Below are 25,833 nucleotides of genomic sequence, written 5' to 3'. Positions count from 1 at the left end.
TCATCGGTAAAATTAACCCATGAGGAAAGTATTAGTATTATCACTCCCACTGAACAGATGACTCTAATGCTCAGAAAAATGAAGTATTTTGCTTAGGGTGATAGAAACTAAATATCAGAACCAGACTATCAGATTAAGACCAACCTTCTTACCAACACTACAATTTCCTGAAGTGTGTGTGCATCCCATTGGAGAAACTAATTTTAGGTGGTGCTTAAACTCTTAATTATACATTTATCCTAATGTGCATTAAAAATACTGATTTGCCATTCACTGAAGTGATAAAAATTCCATTTGAAAATTAACTTTGATTTTTTCAAAAATATAATTTAAAGAAGAACATAAACAACTGGTTTAATCAGAGATGGTAACATCTGTTAAGACGGCATGATACTGCCTGAGGTGTGGGCAGCAATACCACATGTCACAGTGCCTCTGTTAAGAACCTGGATCATATTTTAAAACTTATATTCAGATACATGAGATTGCATTTGATCCTCACAACAACCTTAAAAAGTATATACATTATTATTATCCTATGCAGTTTAGACACGAGGAAACGAAAGCTCAAAGAGGAAAAGCAACTTGCTCAAGGTTATTCGGCGAAGAACTGACAAAGCTGGGATTTCAATTTAGGTTTTCTGATTCTAAAGTTGTGCTTGTTCCTTGATGCTACACTGAGCTAAGAGCAAGTTTTTCAGCAGGGCTGAGAGTCTTCTGGTAGTGAAGTTATTAAAATAAAACAACAGAACAAAGGCCTTCTGGGTATAGGATCACAGGAACAGTTCTGTTGCACCTCTCGTCTAAGCCTAAGAGAATGGCACCAGCTATGGTTCTTCTATCTACTCAGAAGAAGCACAAATACTTTTTCTGCTCTAGAACTCATGTACCTACTATTCCTCACTTGCTTAGGCCTGGGTAGCCAACCAAACCCAGAAACCAGAAAGGTAGAAAGACATAAAGCTAACTACATCAAAGCGCTGTTCAAAATCCACTGGTGCTTCCCTGTGGTCTATGGGCTAATTAAATACAAGCTCCCTAGCTTGGCATTCAAGATCCTCTGTGATCTGGTTCTTATGGGACTCTCCATCCTCATCTTTAGCCAAAAATGTTACACTGTACCTACAGAGAACTATTTGTTAGTTCTTGAACATGCCATGCTGTTTTACAACACAGTTTTGCCTCTGCACGTGTTGCTGCCTCTATTGAGAAAGAAACTTCACAGTGGAAAAATCTAACACCACCACGTTACCCAAGTGACACCACCTTAACTAAGTGACTCAACTTAAAATGACCAATAATGGGACAAACTTACACCATGTGCTCTAGATAGGATGCACTAAAAGGACACAACATAGCTTTTGTGGCATTCTTGCCAAAACTGCATAACCGCAACCTAATTGTGAGGAAAGTGACAAACCCAAATTGAGGGACGGTCTACAAAATAAATGATTTGTTTTCTTAAAAATTGACAATGTTATTAAAGACAGGAAAAGAATGAGGAACTACTTCAGATAAAAGGAGATTAAAAAGACCTAAGAACTAAATATAATGTGTGATTTTGGATTGGCTCCTAGATGAGAAAATAGAAATTGCTACAAAGGACATTGGGATAACAAGTGAAATCTAAATACGGTCTGCAATTAGTTAATAGTATTATGTCATGTTAAATTTCCTGATTTTGATAATAGTGCTGTGGTTATGTTAGAAGGAAAGGGGAATGAAATCTGTAACTTACTCCCAAATAGTTAAGAACACACACACGGAAGAAGAGAGAGGGACAGAAGCGGGAGCCATTTTTACAAAGCTCTAAGTTTGTAAGGAGCTTGAACTTCTATTCCTTCAAGATTCTGCTCAAATATTATCTCTCCTTGAGATTTCTCGGTGCTCCATTTTTATCCTGGTAAAGTGATACGGCAATGCCACAGGATCACTGTCTCAACAATGTCGTTCTACAAACAGCAACCTCCTCCAAGCTTTCCTTAACCTTTTCACTTTTGAACTAGTTATCTAGCAAGCTATGAGACAACAAAGTTATGGGAATTTTAAGTATTTTCGCATAATTACTTAACTGATATGAATTCCCCATGTGGCTCAGTGTAGCTTCCTCTTGCCTCTGATGATTTTAACAGTATTTCTCCCATCCCATTTCCTACCCTGCCCCCGCCACCACCACAGTCAATTCATCAAACCAGGAAGCATCCTACACTAATTGGGACACGAGAAAAGTAGGACTTGGTCATGGCCCATGAGAGGATCACTGTCTAATAATGGGGGCAGTGGGGGAAACAGACAAGTACACAGACAAAGAGCACAAGGTGATCAGCGTTATGCAGAGAGCAAAAAAGGGCGATGGAAGCACAAAAGGGTTATACGGTGGGGGGTGGTGTCAGAGAAGGCGTCTTAGAGGATGTTACAAATAAAAGCTGAGTCTAGAATGAAAAGTATATATAGTCAGGTGAAGAAGAGGGGGTAGAACATTCCAGGAAGATGAAACCAAATGTGCAAAGCCCCCAAAACATGAAATATCCCCGAGTTCTTGGAGAACTGGATTATGTGGGAAGAGCAGAAGGGAGAGGGAAGGGATGCCAGAGGTCTTGAGAATCATTCTGAGGAGCCCGACTTTACCTAAAGACTGCAAGATGTATGAGGAGGATGTGTTTCGGGGGTATTGGTGTAGTAGTGGGGATGGACAGAAAGGGCCCAGCCTCTACTCACCACACTTATTTAAATCTCCCTCATTGCTTTGCTAATTAATTTCCTTACCAGCCAAGTTCAAGGTCTGAAAAGATATCTATGTCCAGAGATGGGGGGCATAGGCTGAGTGTAGGCTCACACGTGACAGCTGTATTTTTTAACAGTTAATTTTTTAAATTTTGAGGTTAAGTTTAGATTTATAGAACAATTGCAAAAACAGTACAGAGAATTCCCGTATACTCTACACCCAGCTTCCCCTTCTGTTAACTAAGCTTACATAGCCATAGATCATTCATCAAAACTAGAAAATTAACTTTGGTAGAACACTATTCACCAAAGACTTTATTCAGATTTTCCCAGTTCTATTAATGTCCCTTTTCTGTTCCAGAATCCAATCCAGGATCTCACAATGCATGTAGCAGTTATGTTTCCATAGTCTCCTCCAATCTGTGACAGTTGCTTAGTCTTTCCTTATCTTTTGTGACCTTGACACTTACGGAGAGTATTTTGTAGAATGCCAGTTATTTTGAAGAATATTGCTCAATTTGGGCTTGTATGTTTTCTCATGATGAGACTGGGGATAAATCTATCCATCCCTGTGTGTGTATATGTGCATATGTATATGCGTGCCCTTCTTAGTGATCATATCAGGGGGTACATGATGTCAATGTAAACACACTGATGTTACTCTTGATCCTTTGGCTAAAGTGATATCTGTCAGAATTTCCTACTGAAATGTACTATTTTTCTCTTTGTAATTACTAAATATTCTGAGACTATTCTAAATATTCTGTTTCTGTTTAAACCCATGCTCTCTTATTTTAGCATCCATCAGTGGATCTTGCCTATAGCAACTACTGTGGTGTTCTAATGGTGATTTTCTATTTCCCTCATTTTTTCAACACTTACTAGAATTCCTCTGTAAGGAAGAATCATCATTCCTCTATTTATTCAGTTCATTTTATCAGTATGAACTCATGGATATTTTATTCTTTGGGTTATAAACTAATATATATATATATATATATATATATATATATATATAGCACCTTCTAACTTTCCGGCACCACAAGATGCTCCAGACTCATCTTATATATTCCCTGCCTCAGCCCTAAAATCAACCAGTTCTCCAAGGACTTCTGATTCCTTTTATTGATATTTAGAAACCAAGATATGGACGCTAGGTGTGCTCGTTACTATTGGGGGTGTCATTGCTTCTAGCCCTTCTCAATGGCTGAGCTAGGAAATATATGTATGTATACCAACTCATGTATCTACACACACATCTATGTTTTTTTAATCTATCTAAACATGACTCCATATTACAATAACCTCTGACTCCAATCTAGTACCAGAGGTTTCATTCTAGCCTTCCCCTTTCCTGATTTATAACTTCTTTCCCTGATGTGAGAAACCCAACTCTCATTATCAACAGGTTATTTCCTTATTTGTTCAACCCTAGTATACAAAGAAAGTAATGAAAGAATTCCTAAACCATAACCTTGAGAGAATCAAATTTATAAACCAGACTGCTTTGTTTGTATACAGTTCTTTTTGTCTTCAGTTTTAACAGCATACAGTCAAAACACTATTTTCCAAGGCCAGCTCCTTTCTTCCTCGTTCCCTTCAGTGTGGCTATGTGATTTATTTGTAATATTAGACTCATCTGCTAAATGCTACAGTCTCTCTCCACCCCTGCCCACCATACTGGTTGCTTAAAAAAAATTTATATACAGTGAAATTCACTTCTTTTGTGGTGCTCAGTTCTATAGCTTTTGACAGATGCATAAAATTATGTGTCAAACACCATAGTTCCATCACCCCAAAAATACTCCAGCGGCAACTGCAATTTTAATTCTGCTTTCTCAGCACCAACCAGGAGGTGGCAGGGTTTCTCTCTGAGACGCAGCCTTCACCATGCAACTGAGCCTGTCTGCTCTGCATGCAAAGGGGCCTAGGAAGGCAGCTCTACATCCCTCACACCTCATGTGTCATCTTCTCCTGGCTATGGTTAGAGGGGTTATGTTGGGTAAGCTTCTTCCTCCCTGGAAGAGGCAAGTTTGGCTGAAAGCCTCAGAATCTCACACTCATGACTGAATAAGCAGGACGATTCATCAGAGAGAGTAGTCAAGAAAGCAACTCATAAATATGCTTTGATAAAATACTCTCAGTGAAGGCAACAAAGGAAGATGAGAAAACTGTAGACCAAAACCAAGTCAGATGACCAGACTCTCTCTTCAATACATTACTTGGTGGCTTGTAAGGATTTCTGCAGGAGTAAACTGATAGTGGGGAAGGGAGAGGATTTCTAGGTAGCGGAAGGAAACTAGCACAGGCAGGACAGTGCAAGGCATGCTTGAGGTACAGTAAATTCTGGACAAATGAGGTTAGAAACATAGACAGGGGACAAAGTTGGTAACAGTTTAAATGCCCTATTAAATGTTTTTATCATTCAGTAAATATAGCACATTCCAACACGCAACTAGTTATCCCATACAGTAGACATGTGAAGCAGTGTGTTGTCCATCTGGTTAGGTACAAGTTTTGCTTGATTAATAACAAATTACATTTTAAAAATTATTAACTGTCAATACAACAACCACTAATCCAACTACTTGTAAGTCATTTTACCTCCCTAAGCTGCCTCTGTACACTGAGGGTAATAGTTAACAATAGGGTTGTTGTGTGTATTTAATGAGATAATGCATAGAAAGTATACAAGACTTTTTGGTACACACAATGCTCAGTAAATATTAGTATTGTAAGTAAATTATAAATGACCTATATTTACCTAAATGCCCTTCTATATCTCTCTTACCTCTCTTCATAATAGGCAAGTTTTCAAAAAAATCTTATTATCCCATACACAATTTAAAAAACCAGTCTGAAGTGTCTGCTACAAAACCAATTTGAACAATTCATTAAATCTGACTAATCCCCACCCCATACTACTACTATGAGCTCTTAATACCTCGCTGGGTATTTTATATACATAGTCATATTTAATCCTCTACAGAGCTCTGAAAGTTAAGTATTATCATACCATTTTAAAGGTAAGATTTAGCATCAGAGACATAAAGCAAACTGCCCAAGGTCACAGAGCTAGTCTGTCACCAACCTCTCCCCTCCTGAACCTCTATTCTTTTACTGAACTACACTGCAAGGCTCTCCACCCTCCATGAGAATACTCCTAAAGTTCTGACATTGGCCCTCTTCCTCTTCTGTATCCAAGTTCTCTCTTTGGGTGACTTCTACCCACTAACAAAACTTTACCACCTCTATGCCAATAGCTCCACAAACTTCTACTTGTAAGCAGGACTTTTCAGCTCAGTTCCAATCCGACTTCCTTAGTGGACATCTATGTGTGTGTCCTTCTCAGGTACTTCAAATTCAGCACCTACCAAGGTCAACATTTTGCCCCATTCTTTTATTAATTAATTTACTTTTTTTTTTTTTTTTTTTTGCGGCACACGGGCCTCTCACTGTTGTGGCCTCTCCCGTTGTGGAGCACAGGCTCCGGACTCGCAGGCTCAGCGGTCATGGCTCACGGACCCAGCCGCTCCACGGCATGTGGGATCTTCTCAGATCGGGGCACGAACCCGTGTCCCCTGCATCGGCAGGCGGACTCTCAACCACTGTGCCACCAGGGAAGCCCCAATTAATTTACTTTAATTCGAATTATCAGCTTCAACCTCTGGTACTGCCCAATAGTCAGTATGTCACCAACTCCTATCAGGTGAGCTTCTCCCACATCTCCCCATCTGTGCCATTACTTTCCCCTCCTCCTCTCCTTCAGATCCTTCATACCTTTCTTGTGGACTCTTCTAAATACTTTCTAAGTGTTTTTTCTGCTTCCCCCACCCCAATCCATTCTTCAAAGCTGCCCTCTGGATTAACCCCCTTAGAATATTGGTTTATTCATGTCATCTTAGGCTAATGGCTCTTGGAAAACTTCCCAATAAATCCCAAATTCTTCACCAACCTGGATGCAGATTTCTGGGTATGCCCAACCTGAGTATGCCATGCTTATACCAAACAAAATGATAACACATTCAGGGGACCTACTGCCTTCCTGCCATTTCATATAAAATTCCTGCTTCCTTTCATCATGCCCTGAAAAAAGAACTAGTGGAGTATATTAATCCTACTTAGTACCTGATTGTTAATTGGGGTCTTGTCACATGGACCCTGTGCATTCATTCTCACAGGATCCTTAACATCTCACCAGTCTTTTCTCCCACCTAATCTGGGAGATCCCTGTAGGAAGATTCATTTTTGGGTTATGAGTACACAGTACAAGTGCAGGCTTGGGAAATGAATAACTCCAAGGCTTAATGGCTGACACTAAAGATAAAGTGATGGGTGAAGTGTGGGTAGCAGAGCCGCAAGCACCACTCACCCTTCCGGTTCATCCCCATCTGGAGGCATTTGAGCAGGCGGCAGTACTGGCATCTGTTCCTCTGCTTCCGAGACATGACACAGTTCTTGTCACGACTGCACCGATATACCCGCTTGTTGCAAATGCTCCGCTTGAAAAACCCTTTGCACCCCTCACAGGAGATGATTCCATAGTGCAAGCCTGTGGCGCGGTCCCCACAAATGAGACAGGTTCGTTGTTCAGCCCGATCATCTGGAACAGAAACTGAACATATGCAAGTTAGAACACAGTGGAAATAATGGCTTTAAGCCTGCAGATCTAAAATTAGCAACCTGGATAGACCCAGAACATTACCCTCTCCAGGCTAACTGGCAAAGAGGTGGCATCTTTAAAGTCCTTGTTGTAGGAACAGACTCTTGCATCTACCTGTAGATACCACAAACATAGCCTAACTAAAAAAAGAACTCACATTTCTTCCTCTGAGTTTCATCATCACTTGGACCAGTAACCAAGTCAGAAACCTGGAAGGTATCTTTGACTCCTCCTTCTCCCTTACCTTCTTTAGCAACAGCCCATCACTTCTACCCTGTAGGAAGGTGGTAAGGATTACTTACCATGTATGTAAGTGCCCAGCATATGGTATATACCCAATAAATGATAGTTATAATTATTAACAAGCGAAGAAGCTTCCATGCCCAGCTAAGCCATCCACGCATCCAATAGATATATACTGAGCAACTATTCTCTTCTAGGCACTGTTGTAAGGCATGGATACAGCAATGAATAAAAGACCCTGGTGAAGCTTACATTCCAGCAGAACATCTACTCTGTGTCCAGGCGCTGTACTAGGTATTGGGTATTCAGAAATAAATCATCATAATCCCCACAGTCAAGGAACTCACTGTCTAGCAACAAACAAATTAGTCAAAGCAGAAATTCAGGCTGGAATATAGCTCTTCACTTCCTCTTTGGACCAAGCAAATTCCACTTTGGACCAAGCAACTGCCAAAGAACAGGCATATGACAAAAAAAAGTGCCTTGGTGAACTATGTCAGACCTTGGTAGCGGGTCCAAGAAACCTCCAGCAGAGAAAGACAAATAACATATTATATTACTTAGAAAACAAACTTCTGGTTACCAAAGGGGAAAGGGAGGATGGAGGGATAAACTGGGAATCTGGGATTAACAGATACATACTACTATATATAAAATAGATAACAAGGACCTACTGTGTAGCACAGAGAACTATATTCATTGTCTTGTAATAACCTATAATGGAAAAGAATCTAAATATGTATATAACCAAATCACTCTGCTGTACACCTGAACACTGTAAATCAACTATATACCTCAATTAAAAAAACAAAAAGGAAAAAAGAAACCTCCTGCAAAGATTCTGATCTGTGCCAAGCACCTAACACGTGTTATTGTGCTGAATCATCACAACAAACCTAACTGAGGTACCCTTATTTTACAGCTGAGGAAACTCATGAAGCTCATGAGGTAATATCACTCTTCAACAGTCACCCATCTAGTAAGAAAGGGAACTAGGGCTGGAACCCCCAAAGTCTATGTACCTAACCAACATACTCTGTGGCCACGGCAAGGCAAATCTATCCATTCTACGCAGGTAAGTCAGGCCCTTCCCTTGGGAAACACACACACACACGCACACGCACGCGCACACACACACACACACACACACACACACACACACAGCTTAAAAAAAGCCAAGGTCTCCCTTTGTAAATGAACAAACAGAAAGAAGCAAACTGTCCCAAATGGTGCTTGTCCAGATGTCAGATAGAGATTTCTGCACCACTGATTCTTATAAAGGACTTGAAGGGTATTTAAAGTATGTTTACATTCATTATCTCACTTGTACCAAGACCAGGGCATGGATTATTTTTATCTTATAGATACGGCAAAGAAAATTCGGTGAGTACCAAGCGTGTACCATGCAGTGTTCAAGAAGTTTTTACTGTCTTATTTATTCATCTCAATGACTGTGAGAGGTATCTTTATCCCCATATTACAGAATCAAGAATCTTAAGAGTTAAGAAAGGGCCTTAGAAATTGGCTCCAACAGACCTTTATCTGAGGCATGAAATGAACTCCCTCTACGATATTCCAAGACAAGGGGTTGGAACTCTACTTGCACATATCCAGTGACTCAGTAAGGTACTTCATTCCATTCATTCCGTTTTAGATAGTTTTAATGGTTCAAAAGCTTTTCTTTACACTGAGCCAGAGTCTATTAACCTGAAGCTTTCCTCATTGCCCTGAGTTACGTGCTCACGGGCAAAAAATAAATGTATAACCTAGCCTAGTTCATATACCAACCATTCAGAGATTTAAAGATAAGTGGGGTTCCTAATTTTTCTTCTCCTATTTCTTATTCTTAATCATATAGTATCAAAATTTCTCGTAAAACAAAGTATCCAGAACTAAATGGTTTGCTTTTCTCAATTTAAGACTCAATTAGTTTTGTTTATGTATCTGCAGCTATCAACACCAGTATATACATAGTATTTTATAATTATCAATGCTATGCTACAAAAATGCTACACATTTTATAATGGGAAAAAAATGAAGCTTAAAGAGGTAAGGAAATTTAATTGGTTATATAATCAGGAGTGGAACTGAAATTAGAATTCAAGACTTTCTGATTTTGAAACTGATGTATTTCCAATCCCCCCCGACATTTAATTCACATCTGGTTCACAGACATCTAAATCCTGAAGTATTTATCACATATTAACATTAACGCATGTCTTTCTTTTTCCATTCTTGGGAGGTGTAGGATTTCTAAACCCAATGGTAGGACTTTACACTTGTCTTTGATCAAATTTATCTTTATATAAGAAATTCTATGTGTCATTCTGGTCTATGGAACTCTTTGGGGATCCGGTCCTGCCACCCAGTATATTAGTTATTTCTCACTCCTCCTCCTTTTCTCTAATATTGTATGGTCAATATTAGATCATTTTCATTTCCAACCTTAAAACAATATTCAACAGAAATGTGGCCTCAGGCAAGCTGTTGGAGCCCCTTCTCAATCTGACTTAACCAAATTAACCAGCTGGAAACAGCTGTTCAACTAGTTTTGTCTGTTAATTAGGCCAGACATTTCTCTATCTTATACATAAGGATATCATGTTATATGCCTCACTGAAATTTGTCTATCTTTTACATAAGGATATCATGTTATATTCCTCACATGAAATCTGAAATTTCAGATTCATTACATCTACAGTATTCTTTTACTAGTGAGCCTAACAACACAAAGGAGATGTTCATAACCATATAGCACTCTTAATCTATTCAATGTTCTTAATCTGTTAGTCTACCTGAAAATATAACGGGGAAAAAAATCAGGCAAATAAGCACTTCAAAGTAGAGACTATGGGAACACAGCCAATATTTTATAATTTTAAATGGAGTATAATCTACAAAAATATTGAATCACTATGTTGTACACTTGAAACTAATATTGTAAATCAACCATACTTGAATTAAAATATATATATATATATATATATATATATATATATATATATATATATATATATATATATATAACAACACCACCAACAGAAACAATAGCAACAAAAACAAAGTAGAAACTATGGCTCTTAGTAACTGTAGTGCTCAGTAAGATAACAGACAGAGTTGTTGATGAAAATCTGAGGGTTTGAAAAATGATAGGTATTTAAAACTCTGAACAAGGCAGCTTGCTATCTACAAAAATAGCAATGGGTTAAAAAACAGTAGGAGAGAAGACTCTTACTAATTTATCAGAGAAGTTCAATGTTTGTCTTGATCAGAAATACTAGAAGGTAAAAGGGCTCAGTGTACTCTAAAAATACCATTTTCTATGAACAGGAGCCAGGACTCCTAAGAGAAATGGTTGATTTCAGGTTTGAGGCAGAATGTATACAAGATGAGTCTTGTACTACCCAAGACTAATAATGGGGTTATGTCAAAAGGATACAGGGAGCAACATAAAAGCCTCCCATTGGCCTTAAATGGAGCAGACTATGCATCAAAAAGAATGATGGCAATGGATTAAAACACTTCAGATATAAAAATCAATGAGTTCATAATAATATTAAAAAGAAAAACTTCATGAGTTACCACTGGAGGTTTCTAGGACACCAATTCAGTACTCTGAAAATTGATGAATGAAGGGGAAAAAAATCAAACATTAAAGTAAAAACTATTGGAAACTTCCTCTTTTGCTCTCCTCCCCATGAGTAAGAGAAGAGAGGAGGGTGAACACTAAGACAGTTTTTAAGAACTTTAAACTTTAATTGAGAAGACTGGCATTAGGTAAACAGATTTGCCTGGCAGTCAAGGGAAGAGGATTGGGTGGGGAGGTAGAGTTGAACTCGGGCCCCATGGCAAGGTAAGTCTCAACTCAATGATGGAAAGGAAAGAGACAACTGTCAGCTCTCCAAAATCTTCTGAGCAGAGGCAGTAGAACATAGAGATTAAGAACTTGGTCTCTAAAGTCAGAATCCTTGGGTTCAAATCTAGGCTCTATGACTTACTTCCTGTGTGACTTTGGAAAGCTTCTTAACCTCTCCAGAGGTACCTCAGTTTCTAGTCTATATAAAATGTGGATCATACTACCTTCTTCAAGGAACTGTTGTGAGAATCAATGAGTTAACAGATTACCTATAAATGACATGGAGCTCTAGCTTCCTCATGGTCTGTATTAGAATGAGACAGCTTTATGAACTCTAAAGTACTAGACAATATTGTTGACTGTCTTTTTTTTTTTTCTAACTTAAAAAAACTTGAAAAATTCCACTAGCACAAAGGAGGAGTATTCAGTCAGTCTGGTGGCAGGGTAAGGTAATAACAGATTTCCTAGAGGAGGTGAATTCTGAAGTATGCCTATCAGTTAGACAAGTGAAAGGAGAGGAGGGTATAAGCAGAAGAAACAACTGGCATATAAAGTAATGTCTCAATTTTGGCGCTAGAAACCTCTAACTTGGGTTTTCCTCAAAACAATCTCATTCATTTCTAGAATAGCCAATATAGTTTACTAATCTTCAGCAAGACTAACTCAAGATAAGTTACCCAGAAATATCCACAGATACAACATCAAGCTATGTCCTACCCCTCTATATGTAAAACAGTCATGATTTGCCCAGAATTTTTCTCCTGCAAGATGTTCTCAAGGATGCTTGCTGGTTACTCATGAGAAATAAATGTAACCACACATGGGCATTGTTAGAAAGGAAGGTAACATGCTTGTCTTTGCTATAGTCTTTCAAAACTTAGAAACAATCTTAAGAATTTATTTTTAATCAGAAATGATTCTAAGGCAGGTAACAGGAACTATCATATAATTTTCATTTCTTCACACATTAACACTCTTGTGTAGAGAGAGAAGGGCTAATACAGAGCTCGGTTAGGGTCACTATGAACACAGATTAATCTTCAGAGGCAGAAACATCAAGTTCAAAGGAAATAATGAAAATGATGAATAAGCAGCTGATATGGTTGGCTTAGAAGATTAATAACAATCGGAACCAGGTAAGAGCCCTAGCAACATCTCTTCAGGGTACCAATGACACGCGCCTGCTCACACAAATCGATGTTCCTGTTTCTACATCATTTAGCAAGAACAAAAAGTAAATGAATACAAGGATATTTATAAATGAATCTATCTGGTCGTCAATCTGACCAGAATTTTACAATACTGAGGTTCTTGTCTTATAAAAGTGGCAGGACCCCTTAGTTACACCTAACCAAGATTATACTGCAGTATTAAGTCTCAATCGAAAACATTAACAGTGGGCTTCCCTGGTGGCACAGTGCTTAAGAATCCACCTGCCAATGCAGGGGACACAGGTTTGAGCCCTAGTCCGGGAAGATCCCACATGCCGCAGAGCAACTAAGCCCGTGCACCACAACTACTGAGCCTGCACTCTAGAGGCTGTGAGCCACAACTACTGAAGCCCGCACACCTAGAGCTCGTGCTCTGCAACAAGAGAAGCCACTGCAATGAGAAGCCTGCGCACCGCAACGAACAGTAGCCCCCGGTAGCTGCAAGTAGAGAAAGCCTGCGTGCAGCAACAAAGACCCAACTCAGCCAAAAATAAATAAATAAATATATTAAAAGAAAAAACAAAACCATTAACAGTAACATCTGGTACCATGACTGCTACACAGAAGAAGCTCATCTTGTTGAATGAATGAATGAATGAATAAATGAATAAATACTATGGCTTACTGCAGTGTTTTCGAAATTATGTCATAACCCATAGCATCACGACTAGCATTTTTAGAAGTGAAAGAAAATATCAAAGTGCATCACATGTAGTATGGGTGAATATTGTGAAACCTTCCTTTCAATTAAAGTGTGTGCATTTTATGTCTGTGTGTACATGTGTGCAGTGGATTACAATGTACTATGGATCAAATTGTAAAAAGTTTAAAATACACTGATTTTGTGGTTACGACACACTGGGTATGAATTCCAGCTCTGCCACATCCTAGCTTTGTTAACTGTGGACACACAACTCAGTTCTCTTAAGTCTTATTATCAACTGTAAAATAGAGATAACAATAGTACTCACCTCATGCAGTTGCTAGGGAATAAACGATTATAGGTATATGACAACAGCCATCATGTACCTGGTGCTTATTATGTAACAAGTTCTGTTCTATATGTGTCACATATAATAATTCGCTCATTCCTCACAACTCTATTATCCCCATTTTGTAGATGTAAAAGACTGAGGCACACATAGGATAAAAAAATATGCCCCAGGTCCTCAACAGGACCTAGCTATCTAGTAGGCAGCAGAGCCAGGATTCTAAGCAGACAATCTTGAACTAGGATCTGAGACCTTTCATACTACACTATACTGCTTAATACAATTCCTAATATACAGTAAATACAATAAATGTCAGTTGTGCCATTGTTATTAAAGATACATTTCCTGTAAGATCAGAACCTGATAAAAAATTGCAACTTATGAAACATTCTGGAAAGTATTTTGTTTAAAAACAATCCATCTTAAAAGCAATAAATAGTGCTTTAATAAAAAAAAAGAAAAGGCTTTGATATCAAATTATTATTATTAAACTCTTGGCAAATTAGGAATAGAAAATAAACTTGCTTAATATAATAGACTATCTAAACAAACCTGTACCAAATATCATACTTAATGGTGAAATGCTTTAAAAAACCTTTTCTTTTGAGATTAGAAGACAAGGATGGCCCATTATCAATACCTTCATTCAACATTGTACTGGAGGTTCTAGCAAGCACAGTAAAATTTTAAAAAAAATACAAAAACTAACTATATTTCTATCCCAGCCACAAACAGAAATGAAATTTCAAAAGATGCCATTTACAATAGCATATAGACATACCTAACTAGGTAACATACCTAAACATATAAAATACCTAGGTTGCAATCTAATAAAGACATATAAGATCTCTATGTAAAAATTTTAATATACTTATTTAATGTGAAATATTTCTAAGATAAATTGAAGAAGATTTCAGTAAATGGACAGGTATGTTATGATCACAGATTGGAAGAGTTATTATTGTAAAGATCTACAGTCAGTAAAATTCCATTCAAAATCCCAGTTCTGTGTGTGTGTGTGTCTGTGTGTGTATACCTGACAAGCTAATTTTAAATGTATATGTAAATGCAAAAGAACAAAAATAGCACAAATACTTAAGAAAAAATAAGATGACTTTATCTACCACATACCAATATTCATTTTAAAGCTATAGTAATTAAGATATCTTTTACTGGCTCACAGGTAGACAAACAGACCAAAGGAACTGAATGGAGAATCCTACAACATCATCATACATATATGGATATTTAATTTATGATATGAGTGGCACTGCAGAGCAGTGAGGAAAATACAATTCTTTTCCATGAACAATGTTGGGACAATCAGATACCTAATATGGAAAAAAAAAAAGAAAGAAACTTGATCCTACCTCACCCCATGCAAAATATTTAATTCCAAGTAGATAGCAGACCCAACTATCAAAAGCAAAATAAGGGCTTCCCTGGTGGCGCAGTGGTTGCGAGTCCGCCTGCTGATGCAGGGGACGCGGGTTCGTGCCCCGGTCCGGGAAGATCCCACATGCCGCGGAGCGGCTGGGCCCGTGAGCCATGGCCACTGAGCCTGCGCGTTCGGAGCCTGTGCTCTGCAACGGGAGAGGCCACAGCAGTGAGAGGCCCGCGCACCGCAAAAAAAAAAAAAAAAAAAAAAAAAAGCAAAATAATATACCACTCAGAAGATAATAAAGAAGAATATCTTCATGATCTTGGGATAGGAAGAGATTTCTGAAACAGGCCATAAAAAGCACAAACATAGAGGAAAACATTAATAAAATTGGACTACATTAAAATGAAGAACTTCAAGAGAGTGATAAGCCACAGTGTGAAAGAAAATATAAGCAATACACACAACCTAGAGTGCTCACATCCAGAACATGTAAAATTCCTTTACATCAATAAGAAAAAAGCAACCCAGTAGAAAACTGGGCAAGAGACCTGAACAGGCATTTCACAAAGGAGGCTATCCATATAATCAATAAACTTATGAAAAGATGTTCAAACCTATCAGTAATCAAAGACATGCAAATTAAGACATGCAAATTAAAACCACAGTGGTACACTATTACGCATCCATTAGAATGGCTAAAAATTAAAAATGACTTCAAGCTATGGTGGCAATTTGGAAAAACTAACTTTCACATACCATTGGTAGAAGTGTTTTACTGGTACAACTACTATGGAAGTGTGTCATTATTAGAGTTGAAGATACACCTTATCTTATGACCCATTCCCAAGTACATACCCAACAGAAATACATGCACATGTGTATTAGAAGACAAGTTCAAGGATGTTCACAGCAGCATGCTTTATAAAAGTCCCAAATTAAAAATTACCATACATTCATCAACTTACTGTAGATAAACAGTGTAATTCGTACAATATAATACTTTACAGCAGTAAAGATATTTGAACTACTGCCACAGCATAGATGACGCATACAAACAGTGTTGGGTAAAAGAAACCAGGAAAAAAAGAATGCATACTGTAGGATTCCATTTGTATTAAGTAAGTTAAAACAACAACAGCAACAACAATAACAAACAAGCAATAGAGGGGAAAGAGACACAGAGTGAAGAGAGTGCTGGGGTGGAGAGAAGCTTTTGGATCCTGTCAAGGTTCTATTTCTTGATTTGAGTGGTGCCTGTTTTATATTAATTCATTAGGCTGTAAATTTGTGTTTTATTTACTTTTCTCTAAGTGTTATATTTCACAATAAAAAGGTTGAAAACAAAAGATAGCAGAGCACTTCAGGAAAGGAAAAGGACATCATCAATAGTAAAATGAAAGAACACAAACGTAAGGTGTGTTTGAAGGAACTGCATAGGATATTATAGTTAAGTAGAGAGGAATGGTCAGAGATAAGTCCAGAAAGCTAGTTTGGAACAGAGTGCAATTGATTTTATCCTACTGATAAAAGGCTACTGAGATTTTAAAATAGAGGTATGTCTGGATCAAAGCAGTATTTTTAGGAATATTAACCTCACAATGATGTGCAGGTTGCCACAAGATGGATGGCATGGGCATCTAGGTAACAGGAATGATAACAAAGGAATGGCTGAATGGAAGTGAAAAGAAAGCACAGGAGCCCTAGAGATGGCTTGTTGACTGACTAGATTCCAGAGGGGGGATGAGGGGAGGACGGGATAGGAAAGTGTTTAAAAAATGAACTCGAGGTTCTAAACCAAGGTGGCTGTGAGAAATGTGATATCACTAATAGAAAAGAGTAAAGCAAAAGCTAAGTGAGGGACAAAAATCAATGGCTTTAGTTTAACAGAGGATGATGGGCAAGTCAAACAGAAGTCTTCCAAAGGCAGTTACTTAGAGGACAATGGTTCAGGCTAGAATGAAGGATTTGGGAGTCATCAACCCAAGGGAGGGTTGAAGCTATGGCTTCCAAGGAGGAAGGGGATGTGCGGAGAAGTAGCCGGAAGGTAAAATGGAGACACAGAGAGGGGAAGGTAAGAAGTTAGGGAAAGAAAGTGAGATGACATGATCAAAGAAGAAACAGGTAGAATATAAACCCATGATTGTGAGAAAGATAAGGGACAAAAAGGGTTTCACAAAGAAGAAGAGCACTGTCAAACACAATGCAGGTCAAAAAGTGTGAGGAATAAGAAAAGGCTCAAAGATCACTGATGAGAAGTTTCAGTGAACTAGTTAGAACAAAAATCAGATTCAGTTAAAAACAGGTTGAGTGGTAAAGATATAAAATTAGTATTTTATTATCACTCCAAGAGTGATAGAGAAACATTTTGCAGGAAGAAGCAACAGATTTAAGCAAATGTTTATTTTTTAACCAGGAGAAATTCATATGCATTTAAAGAAGATAAACATAAGAATAAAGCCTTTTAAGAGGATTAAGAACTGTAATCCAGACATACTTTCAAAATAAAAAGTAATGAAATGTAAAAAAATTAAACATTAAAATTTTTCTTATGTATTTTATTTTTATTAAGAAAAAGATAAAGGTACATGCCTAGTGCCAGAAAAGGAAAGCGATTTACCCAAGGTCACACAGCTAGTCAGTGATGGATCTGAACCTCAACCTTACTACTTTTCCAGACAGACTTCCCATTATACAAACTACCTCCTATGGGGGTGGGGTACAGGAAGAGAAGGATGGTATGTATCAAAATTGAGCCTCAGTGCTGCTGCTGCCTTTCTTTTTTTTTTAACCAAAGAAACAACTGGAGTCACAACAAAATCTGTGTAACTAGATGTATTCTTACCATGCTGTGAGTGAGCACTAAGTACCTTCATATTAGCAACCAGTTCTACCTTAACTTGGTTAAATGCAGACCAAAACCTGTTGTTGAAATGCATCTTACTGTCATACCTCCACTCAGCACTGCTGTTACAAAAATACCTCCCCAACCCCACAAAGAGCATTTTACCCATTCCAAGGGCTCAGGTTACGCAAATTACATTTGGAAACTGATTTTTATCAAAACCTGCTTTTCAGACTGTGATGAAGGCCAGATTTAAGAAATGGAGAGTACAGCTGCTCACTAGACCAAAATTATGCTGACAGCTCAGGCAATCTGGAACTTGGCTGGCTAAAGGGTATCAAAAACAAAGGGGATCTGTTTCAACTGGATTGCTGGTTCTAACTCACTGATCAGTTGCATAGTCTAAGTACTGACTGCACTCGGTTTTATAGGTTGCCACTATCTGAAATGAAGGCATCAGGCGGTGTAGCAGAAATGAAATTGGGAACAGGTACCCTCAAAATTTCATTTGTGAATATAGAATTAAAACAGAAATAAGTAAAAATCATAGGATTTCTCCTCTACTAATATAGTCTTCCTCCTCTACACTTACTACCATAAAAATCCATTTCCAGAGGCCACACATGGAGTTCCACAGAGGACATTTCTAAAAAATGACATCAGTTGAATGAAAGCAAGCGAGCAATTTACAAGACTGGTATTAACTGAATGTTTGGAAATTATCCCTATATGTCACTGAATGAAAAATGGGAAAAAGACAATGTTACCACCATTAACTGCTTAGGCCTGGAAACACAGATGAAATGGTTCACAAATTACAATTAACTGAATGCCACAGGAAATGAATTCAGGGAAAATATTATCCCATCACTCAACAGGTGGGGGTAAGAACATAAAGTTTCAGACCAAAGTCCCTAGTTCCTTCCAGTCTCTTATACGTAGAAATCTTTGAACTAGGAATCAAGTTTCAATTTGCAATGAAAACAGTTTTCATATTCATGCAAATTTAGGTTTTCCAGTTGGAGAAAAAAACCTGCAGATTTGTGGTTTGTCCTATTTGGATTGTTAATGGGAACTTTTAAGGATTCCTTGTTCATTTAGGGAAAAAAAGAGTTGGTTGATTCTGAGGAGTCTTCTCTGAAAAAAAACGTAAACATATATTTCATTAATAGATAGCTTGGATCCCCACATTATGCCTCTAAACAAGTATTTTTGAATTTGGAAGTATAAAGTAGACATTGATTCACTATTTAATAATTCTTACTTCAAATCATCTCTTGACATTTATTCACTAAATAAATATTTGAGGACTTCTCTGTGCCTCTGGAACTATGAACGTGACCAGTAAGATGGCCTTGTTCTAGAAAAGCAGAAGCTGCTCATCTGTGTGATAGTGGTGGTGATGAGGGCTGGGGATGAAGTGAACCAGAGGTGCTATACCACATGGATTCATAAGGGCTGAGAGTAGTTACTATGGCTCCTGAAGCTTAAACATGGCTCCCTGTAGTAAAAACATACCAATCTTGAGAATTCCCTGGCAGTCTAGAGGTTAGGATTTGGCACTTTCACTGAAGGGGCCTGGATTCAATCCCTGGTCAGGGAACTAAGATCCCACAAGCCATGTGGCACAAACAAAAAAAGAAAAAAACCCATATTGATCTTTATTCAATCTGTGGACACTGCCCAACCTGAACCAGCCTGCTCCCTCCTTATTTCCACCAAGAGTTTTCAGCCTTCGGAGTTTAATATCCCTAGTCCCCAAAACTGACTTACACAGTATAGGATTTCTAGTCCTCTTATCACACTGGTCATCTGCCTTCTCCTCTGGACATGTTCCTGCTTGTAAGGATCTTATGAAAATATGATGCTCACAATCTAGTGTGGATTGATGAGTACGTAACAGAGGGGGTGTATTTCCCCTACTCCCTTTTATATGTATATATTTTTTGGCTGCGCCGCGCAGCTTATGGGATCTTAGTTCCCCAACCAGGGATTGAACCCAGGCCCTCGGCAGTGAGAGTGCAGAGTCCTAATTACTGGACCTGTATACTGTGATTTTAATGAATGCAAATTGGATTTATTACCTTTAGGGTGTCTGTATTTGTGACAGTATAATACTATATATATGACTGCATAAAAGATAATGGATTAATATTATTAATCAGTCCTGAGTATATAGTAACTCAAATCTCTCAGTCTTTTTTTTCATGTTTTGCTGCTAAGCTGCCTCATTCACATCCTGTAAACTGGAACTTGGTGCCAAATAAAAGACTGTTTATTGCCTTGTCTGAGTCACCCTGATGTTCCTGCCTATTAAGATGATATGAGCTTTCCCTCCTAGGTTTGGGTGTTCAATAGAAGCCTACAACCCACATTCCACATCCGTACTTCCAGCTTTTATACAAAATTGGTGAGGGTTAAGCTAGGCTTGTGATCTCAGGCTGTGATCTATCAAAAAGTAATACAGTTGGGGCTTCCCTGGTGGCGCAGTGGTTGAGAGTCCGCCTGCCGATGCAGGGGACACGGGTTCGTGCCCCGGTCCGGGAGGAACCCACATGCCGCGGAGCGGCTGGGCCCATGAGCCATGGCCGCTGAGCCTGCGCGTCCGGAGCCTATGCTCCGCAACGGGAGAGGCCATAACAGTGAGAGGCCCGTGTACCACAAAAAAAAAAAAAAAGAAAAAAAAATACAGTAAATAGTGATTTTTTAATATCAAAATGTATTCAAGTTATATTTATAACTTTTCCCAATTTTACTGAGGCATAATTGACATATAGTACTGTATAAGTTTAAGGTGCACAGCATAATGACTTGAAATGATGACTTGTGAAATGATTAGAAGTATAGTGATTAAGGGAATGAGCTATGAAGTCAAATCTCTGTCTGGATTCAAATCTCAGCTTTTACATTTACTAAAGGTATGGCCTCAGTTCCCTCATTTGTAAAATGAAGGTAATACTACTACTTACATCACAAAGTTGCTGTGAGGACTGAATTCATACATGTAACATACTTAGTGCTTAGAACAAACTTAATATACATTAAGTTCCTGGCACACAATAAAAGCTCAATAAATGTGCGATATTATTATTACTATTATTATATCATCACCATTTTGTCTCAGGATACCCATCAGTAAAATGAGCACAGTGATTCCCCCTGAAACGTTCCTATGAGGACTAAACAGGAATGTATGAGAAAGTGCCCCATATATTCTAAAATTCAGGATACCTGTGAAGAAAGGTGGTAACTGACCGGAGTGAGCTTCTAACTCATGCCTGGGCCTACTGGGTTTGCGTGCCAGTCAGGTGCAGAAAAACACGTATAGTCGCGCTTATATGGCTTTCCTCAGTGCCTGATTGCTCCCCTCTACATTTACTTTTGGTTTTGGAGATCGCTGCTTAGGTTAGAGAACTAAAAATTTACTTATTAAGCTTTTGCAGCAAACTGCCCTTTAAGTTTTTTTTGTTTATTTATTTTTATTGTTATTATAAAGTCAAAAGCAACCCTAGCTGTGCATCCCTGGTAATCACTATTTTAGCTGTGTGACAATCTCTCTAAGCTTCAGTTTCTTCGTCTATAAAGCCAAAGATATTCATCTTTCAGGACTGTTGTGAGACTGAAGAGATTAAAATACGTAAAAGATTTGTGAAAGTGAAAATATACACAGTACAATTATACCAAACCATTAAACCAGAGTCATCAAAATCTCCTTTAGGAAAGTATGTATATATATAAAATTATCTTTGGGTTTATTCCAAAGGCACTCCCAGGGACTTTCATTAGTGTAGCTTTCAACTATCAAAATCCTGTGCTTCCACCATCAGACACTCAATTAGAGGGTGATCTGGCTACTGAAGGAGTCACTGAAAAGGATATTACAGACATTGAAAGTTGATGTGTTTGTTGCATTATCTCAGTTATTTGTGACTTCTCTGATTAGTTGGTCCTGGACTATGGAGTCATTAAATTTCAGAGCCAGAAGAGGCTTTAGAAATAAACTAGTTCCTCATCCTCACGTTATAGATGGAGAAACTGAGGTCCAGAGAATTAAAGTAACTTGCACATGTTTGTGTAAGTAACCTCTACACTACAGTTGCCTCTCCATTTCATTTAGCCTTTAAATGACCTATGTATCTATAATAATATTGTTATTCTGGATCACATGAATTTGCATACCAAACCTTCTATTCTAGTAACAGAAACTGGGAATACTATGGAATCATGAGTGTTAAAGTGTTCAAGGCAACTTTCTGAAATTTAAATATCGTAACCGAATATAGATGGGCCCTCAAAATCCCTATATAGCTTCCAATGAAATCCTTAAAATATATATGTAGACTCTATATATATGGGGTTGGCCAAAATGTTTGTTCGGGTTTTCCGTAACACCCTACAAAAAACCCGAACGAACATTTTGGCCAACCCAATATATTTAGAGATAGAGTGGACTACTTTATCTGTCCTGATCACTGCTGGGCCTATCCATGGAGTCTTATAAAGTGAAAAGTACTCAAGAATGTTTGCTTGATGAATGAAAGAAACTGGACAAGCATCTCAATTCTTTCCTTTTTGAAACATTGTCCTCCCTTGGCTTCTAGAATACCACTCTCTCCTGGCTTTCCTACTTTCTCAGTCTCTCTCCCTCTCTCTTTTTTTTTTTTTTGCGGTACGCGGGCCTCTCACTGTTGTGGCTTCTCCTGTTGCGGAGCACAGGCTCCGGAAGCGCAGGCTCAGCGGCCACGGCTCACGGGCCCAGCCACTCCGCGGCATGTGGGATCTTCCCGGACCGGGGCACGAACCCGTGTCCCCTGCATTGGCAGGCGGACTCTCAACCACTGCGCCACCAGAGAAGCCCTCTCTCTCTCTTTTTTAAAAAATTTCTTTCTTTTTGGCTGCGTTGGGTCTTCATTGCTGCACACGGGCTTTCTCTAGTTGCGGTGAACGGGGGCTACTCTTCGTTGCGGTGTGCGGGCTTCTCACTGTGGTGGCTTCTCTTGCTGCAGAGCACGGGCTCTAGGTGAGTGGGCTTCAGTAGTTGTGGTGCACGGGCTGAGCAGTTGTGGCTTGTGGGCTCTAGGCGCACAGGCTTCAGTAGTTGTGGCGCATGGGCTTAGTTGCTCCACGGCACGTGGGATCTTCCTGGACCAGGGATCGAACCCGTGTCCCCTGCACTGGCAGGCGGATTCTTAACCACTACGCCACCAGGGAAGCCCCCCCGGCCCTTTCTTAAACTACCATCATCTCTCACTTGGATGACCATTCATTCTAATAATGGTTTCCCTACAATCCTTGGCTCCCTACAATCCATTTTCCAATCCATTCTATAATGTAGTGGGCGGGCCGGGGTGGGGCGGGTCTTTAAAAATTCTCCTCATTAGACTGTAAATACTTCCTCTTGCACATGAAATAAAATCCATGGCCTATATATAGTCCTATATGATCAGGTTCTGGCCTAATTCTCTGACCTCATCGAATTCTACCCTTCCTCCACTCACTGGAAATAATCCTTTCTCATTTTCAAAAGAGCAATTTATATCTAGGGAGAGGATTTCAGACGGGGAAATCACAGTACATCAATTCAATTGTTTAACATTTCTAAACTCTGAGAATTTAGAATGTAGAATCGTGAGAAAACCCACTGTAGAACGGTGAGAAAAACCCCTGGGTCATAAAGCACAGGTTGGCTCTTAAAGAAAAAATCTGACAGTTGTAAAAGCATGAGGCGTAAACTGTGATTTAAGAATAATCTGGAAATATAAGCAAGCCGCTTTAATAACTACACACTACACCCTTTCCATCTTCAGTCATTCAATTTCTGTAAAGAAAACTCATCCAAAAAGGAATCCATATCCAGAATATATAAAGAACTGTCAAAATTCAATAATGAAAAACCAAATACCACAATTTAAAAATGGAAAGACCTGGACATTTCACCAAAGAGGATATGTGGCTGCAAATAAACATGAAAAGATGGTCAACATCATTAGCTGTTAGAGAAATGAGATACCACAATGAGGTATCACTACATATTAGAATGGCTAAAAAAAATTTTGTTTTCAATTCTTTCCACCACTCTGCTTCTATGTATTCCCACAGTAGATATGTTTATACAAATATAAGTCCTTAACTAATAAATAAAATTACATGTGAACTAATTTTTTAGAAGATTCTGATCACATAATACTTTTTTATAAACAGATTTGCTATTTGGTTCATTATTTTTTAAATTTATTTTTTATTAAGGTAATATTGGTTTATAACATTATTTAAGTTTCATGTGTACAACATTATATTTTTACTTCTGTCAACCCTATAGTGTGCTCACCATCAAAAATTTAGTTTCCATCTGTCACGATACAGTTGATCCCCATTACCCATTTCACCCTCCCCTATCAACTGCCTCCTCCTCTGGTAACCACTACTCTGTTCTCTGTATCTACATGCTTGTTTTTGTTTGGTTTGTTCATTTATTTTTGTTGTTGTTGTTTGCTTTATATATTCCACATATGAGTGAAAAAAATATGGCATTTGTCTTCCTCCATCTGACTTAGCTCACTTAGCAAAATACCCTCAAGCTCCATCCATATTGTTGCAAATGGCAAGACTTCATCTCTCTCTCTTTTTTTTTTTTTGATCTGGACCATTTTTAAAGTCTTTATTGAATTTGTTACAATATTGCTTCTGTTCTATGTTTTGGCTCTCTTGGCCCTAGGCATGTGGGATCCTAGCTCCCCCACCAGGGATTGAACCCACACCGCCCACATTGGAAGGCGAAGTCTTAACCACTGGACCACCAGGGAAGTCCCAAGATTTCATCTCTTTTTATGGCTGAGTAGTATTCCATTGTATATGTATATCACATCTTCTTTATCCATAGAATGGCTAAAATTTAAAAACAACAATACCAAGTGATGGTGAAGACCTAGAGCAGTTAGAATTCTCATACACTGCAACTGAGAATGTAAAATGAGAAAAGCACTATGGAAAGCAGTTTGGCAGGTTCTCATAAAGTTAAACATATCCTTACCATATGACCCATCAAGTCTACTCCTAGTTATTTACCATAGAAAATAAATACTTTGGTTCACACACAAACTTGTACATGAAATGTTTATAGCAGTTCTATTCATAATCACTGCAAACTGGAAATAACCTACATGTCCTTCAAGACGTCAATGAATCAACAAACATACAATGGACTACAACTCACCAATAAAAAAAGAATGAACTATTGATACATACAACAATTTGGATGAATCTCAAAGGCATTATACTGAGTGAAAGAAGCCAGTTTCAAAAGGTTACATACTGTATGATTCCATTCATAGAACATCGTCCAGAAGATAAAATTATAGTAACAGAAAACAGTGATTGCTAGGGGGTCAGGATTAAGGTAAGGGATTGAAGGAGTTTTTTTTGGTGGGGGGAGCAGGTAATGAATCTGCTTTGTATCTTTATTGTAGGGTGGTTACACAAACCCATATTCATAGAACTATGCACCCCTTTCAAAACCCCTCAATTTTACTGTATGTTAATTTTTTTAGAAAGCATCTAATACTACCTATTCAAAAACATTTTAATGCTTTGATCACCAGGTCATCAACTATTTCACCAAGATTAAATAAAAATACAATGATTATCTCAGTAAAAACATACACAACTTGCCCTAGAAAACCAAAAGAAATTTTTGGTCTAAACTCGTGAAATAGTCTGGGTAAGATATTATTAAGACTCTCATATACCACAGGGAACTCTACCCAACATTCTATAATAACCTACATGGGAAAAGAATCTGAAAAAGAATGGATATATGTATATGTATAACTGAATCACTTTGCTGTACACTTGAAACTAATGTAACATTGTAAATCAACTATACTCCAACATAAAATAAAAATTAAATTAATAAAAAAAA

The 25,833-nt window shown here is 38.2% G+C and overlaps 1 protein-coding gene across 4 annotated transcripts in view; it reads right to left on the bottom strand.

Annotated features, from left to right (window-relative positions):
- Positions 1–25,833, bottom strand: part of NR6A1 (nuclear receptor subfamily 6 group A member 1) — a gene marked incomplete at its 5' end in the record, with an annotated part of 201,455 nt that overhangs the window by 27,596 nt on the left and 148,026 nt on the right. For 2 of the 4 annotated variants that reach the window (XM_082656426.1, XM_082656427.1), the window contains one exon: positions 7,097–7,339. In XM_082656426.1, the coding sequence (XP_082512552.1) occupies positions 7,097–7,339 (243 nt within the window). The remainder of the gene's footprint in view (positions 1–7,096; positions 7,340–25,833) is intronic. The other 2 variants (XM_082656428.1, XM_082656429.1) reach the window with 1 other exon arrangement.

This window comes from Grampus griseus (genome assembly GCF_964374135.1).
Source record: "Grampus griseus genome assembly, chromosome: 6".
Taxonomy (NCBI): Eukaryota; Metazoa; Chordata; class Mammalia; order Artiodactyla; family Delphinidae; genus Grampus; species Grampus griseus.
Note: the sequence above shows the minus strand (reverse complement) of the source record. Positions and strands in the feature narration are given on the sequence as shown.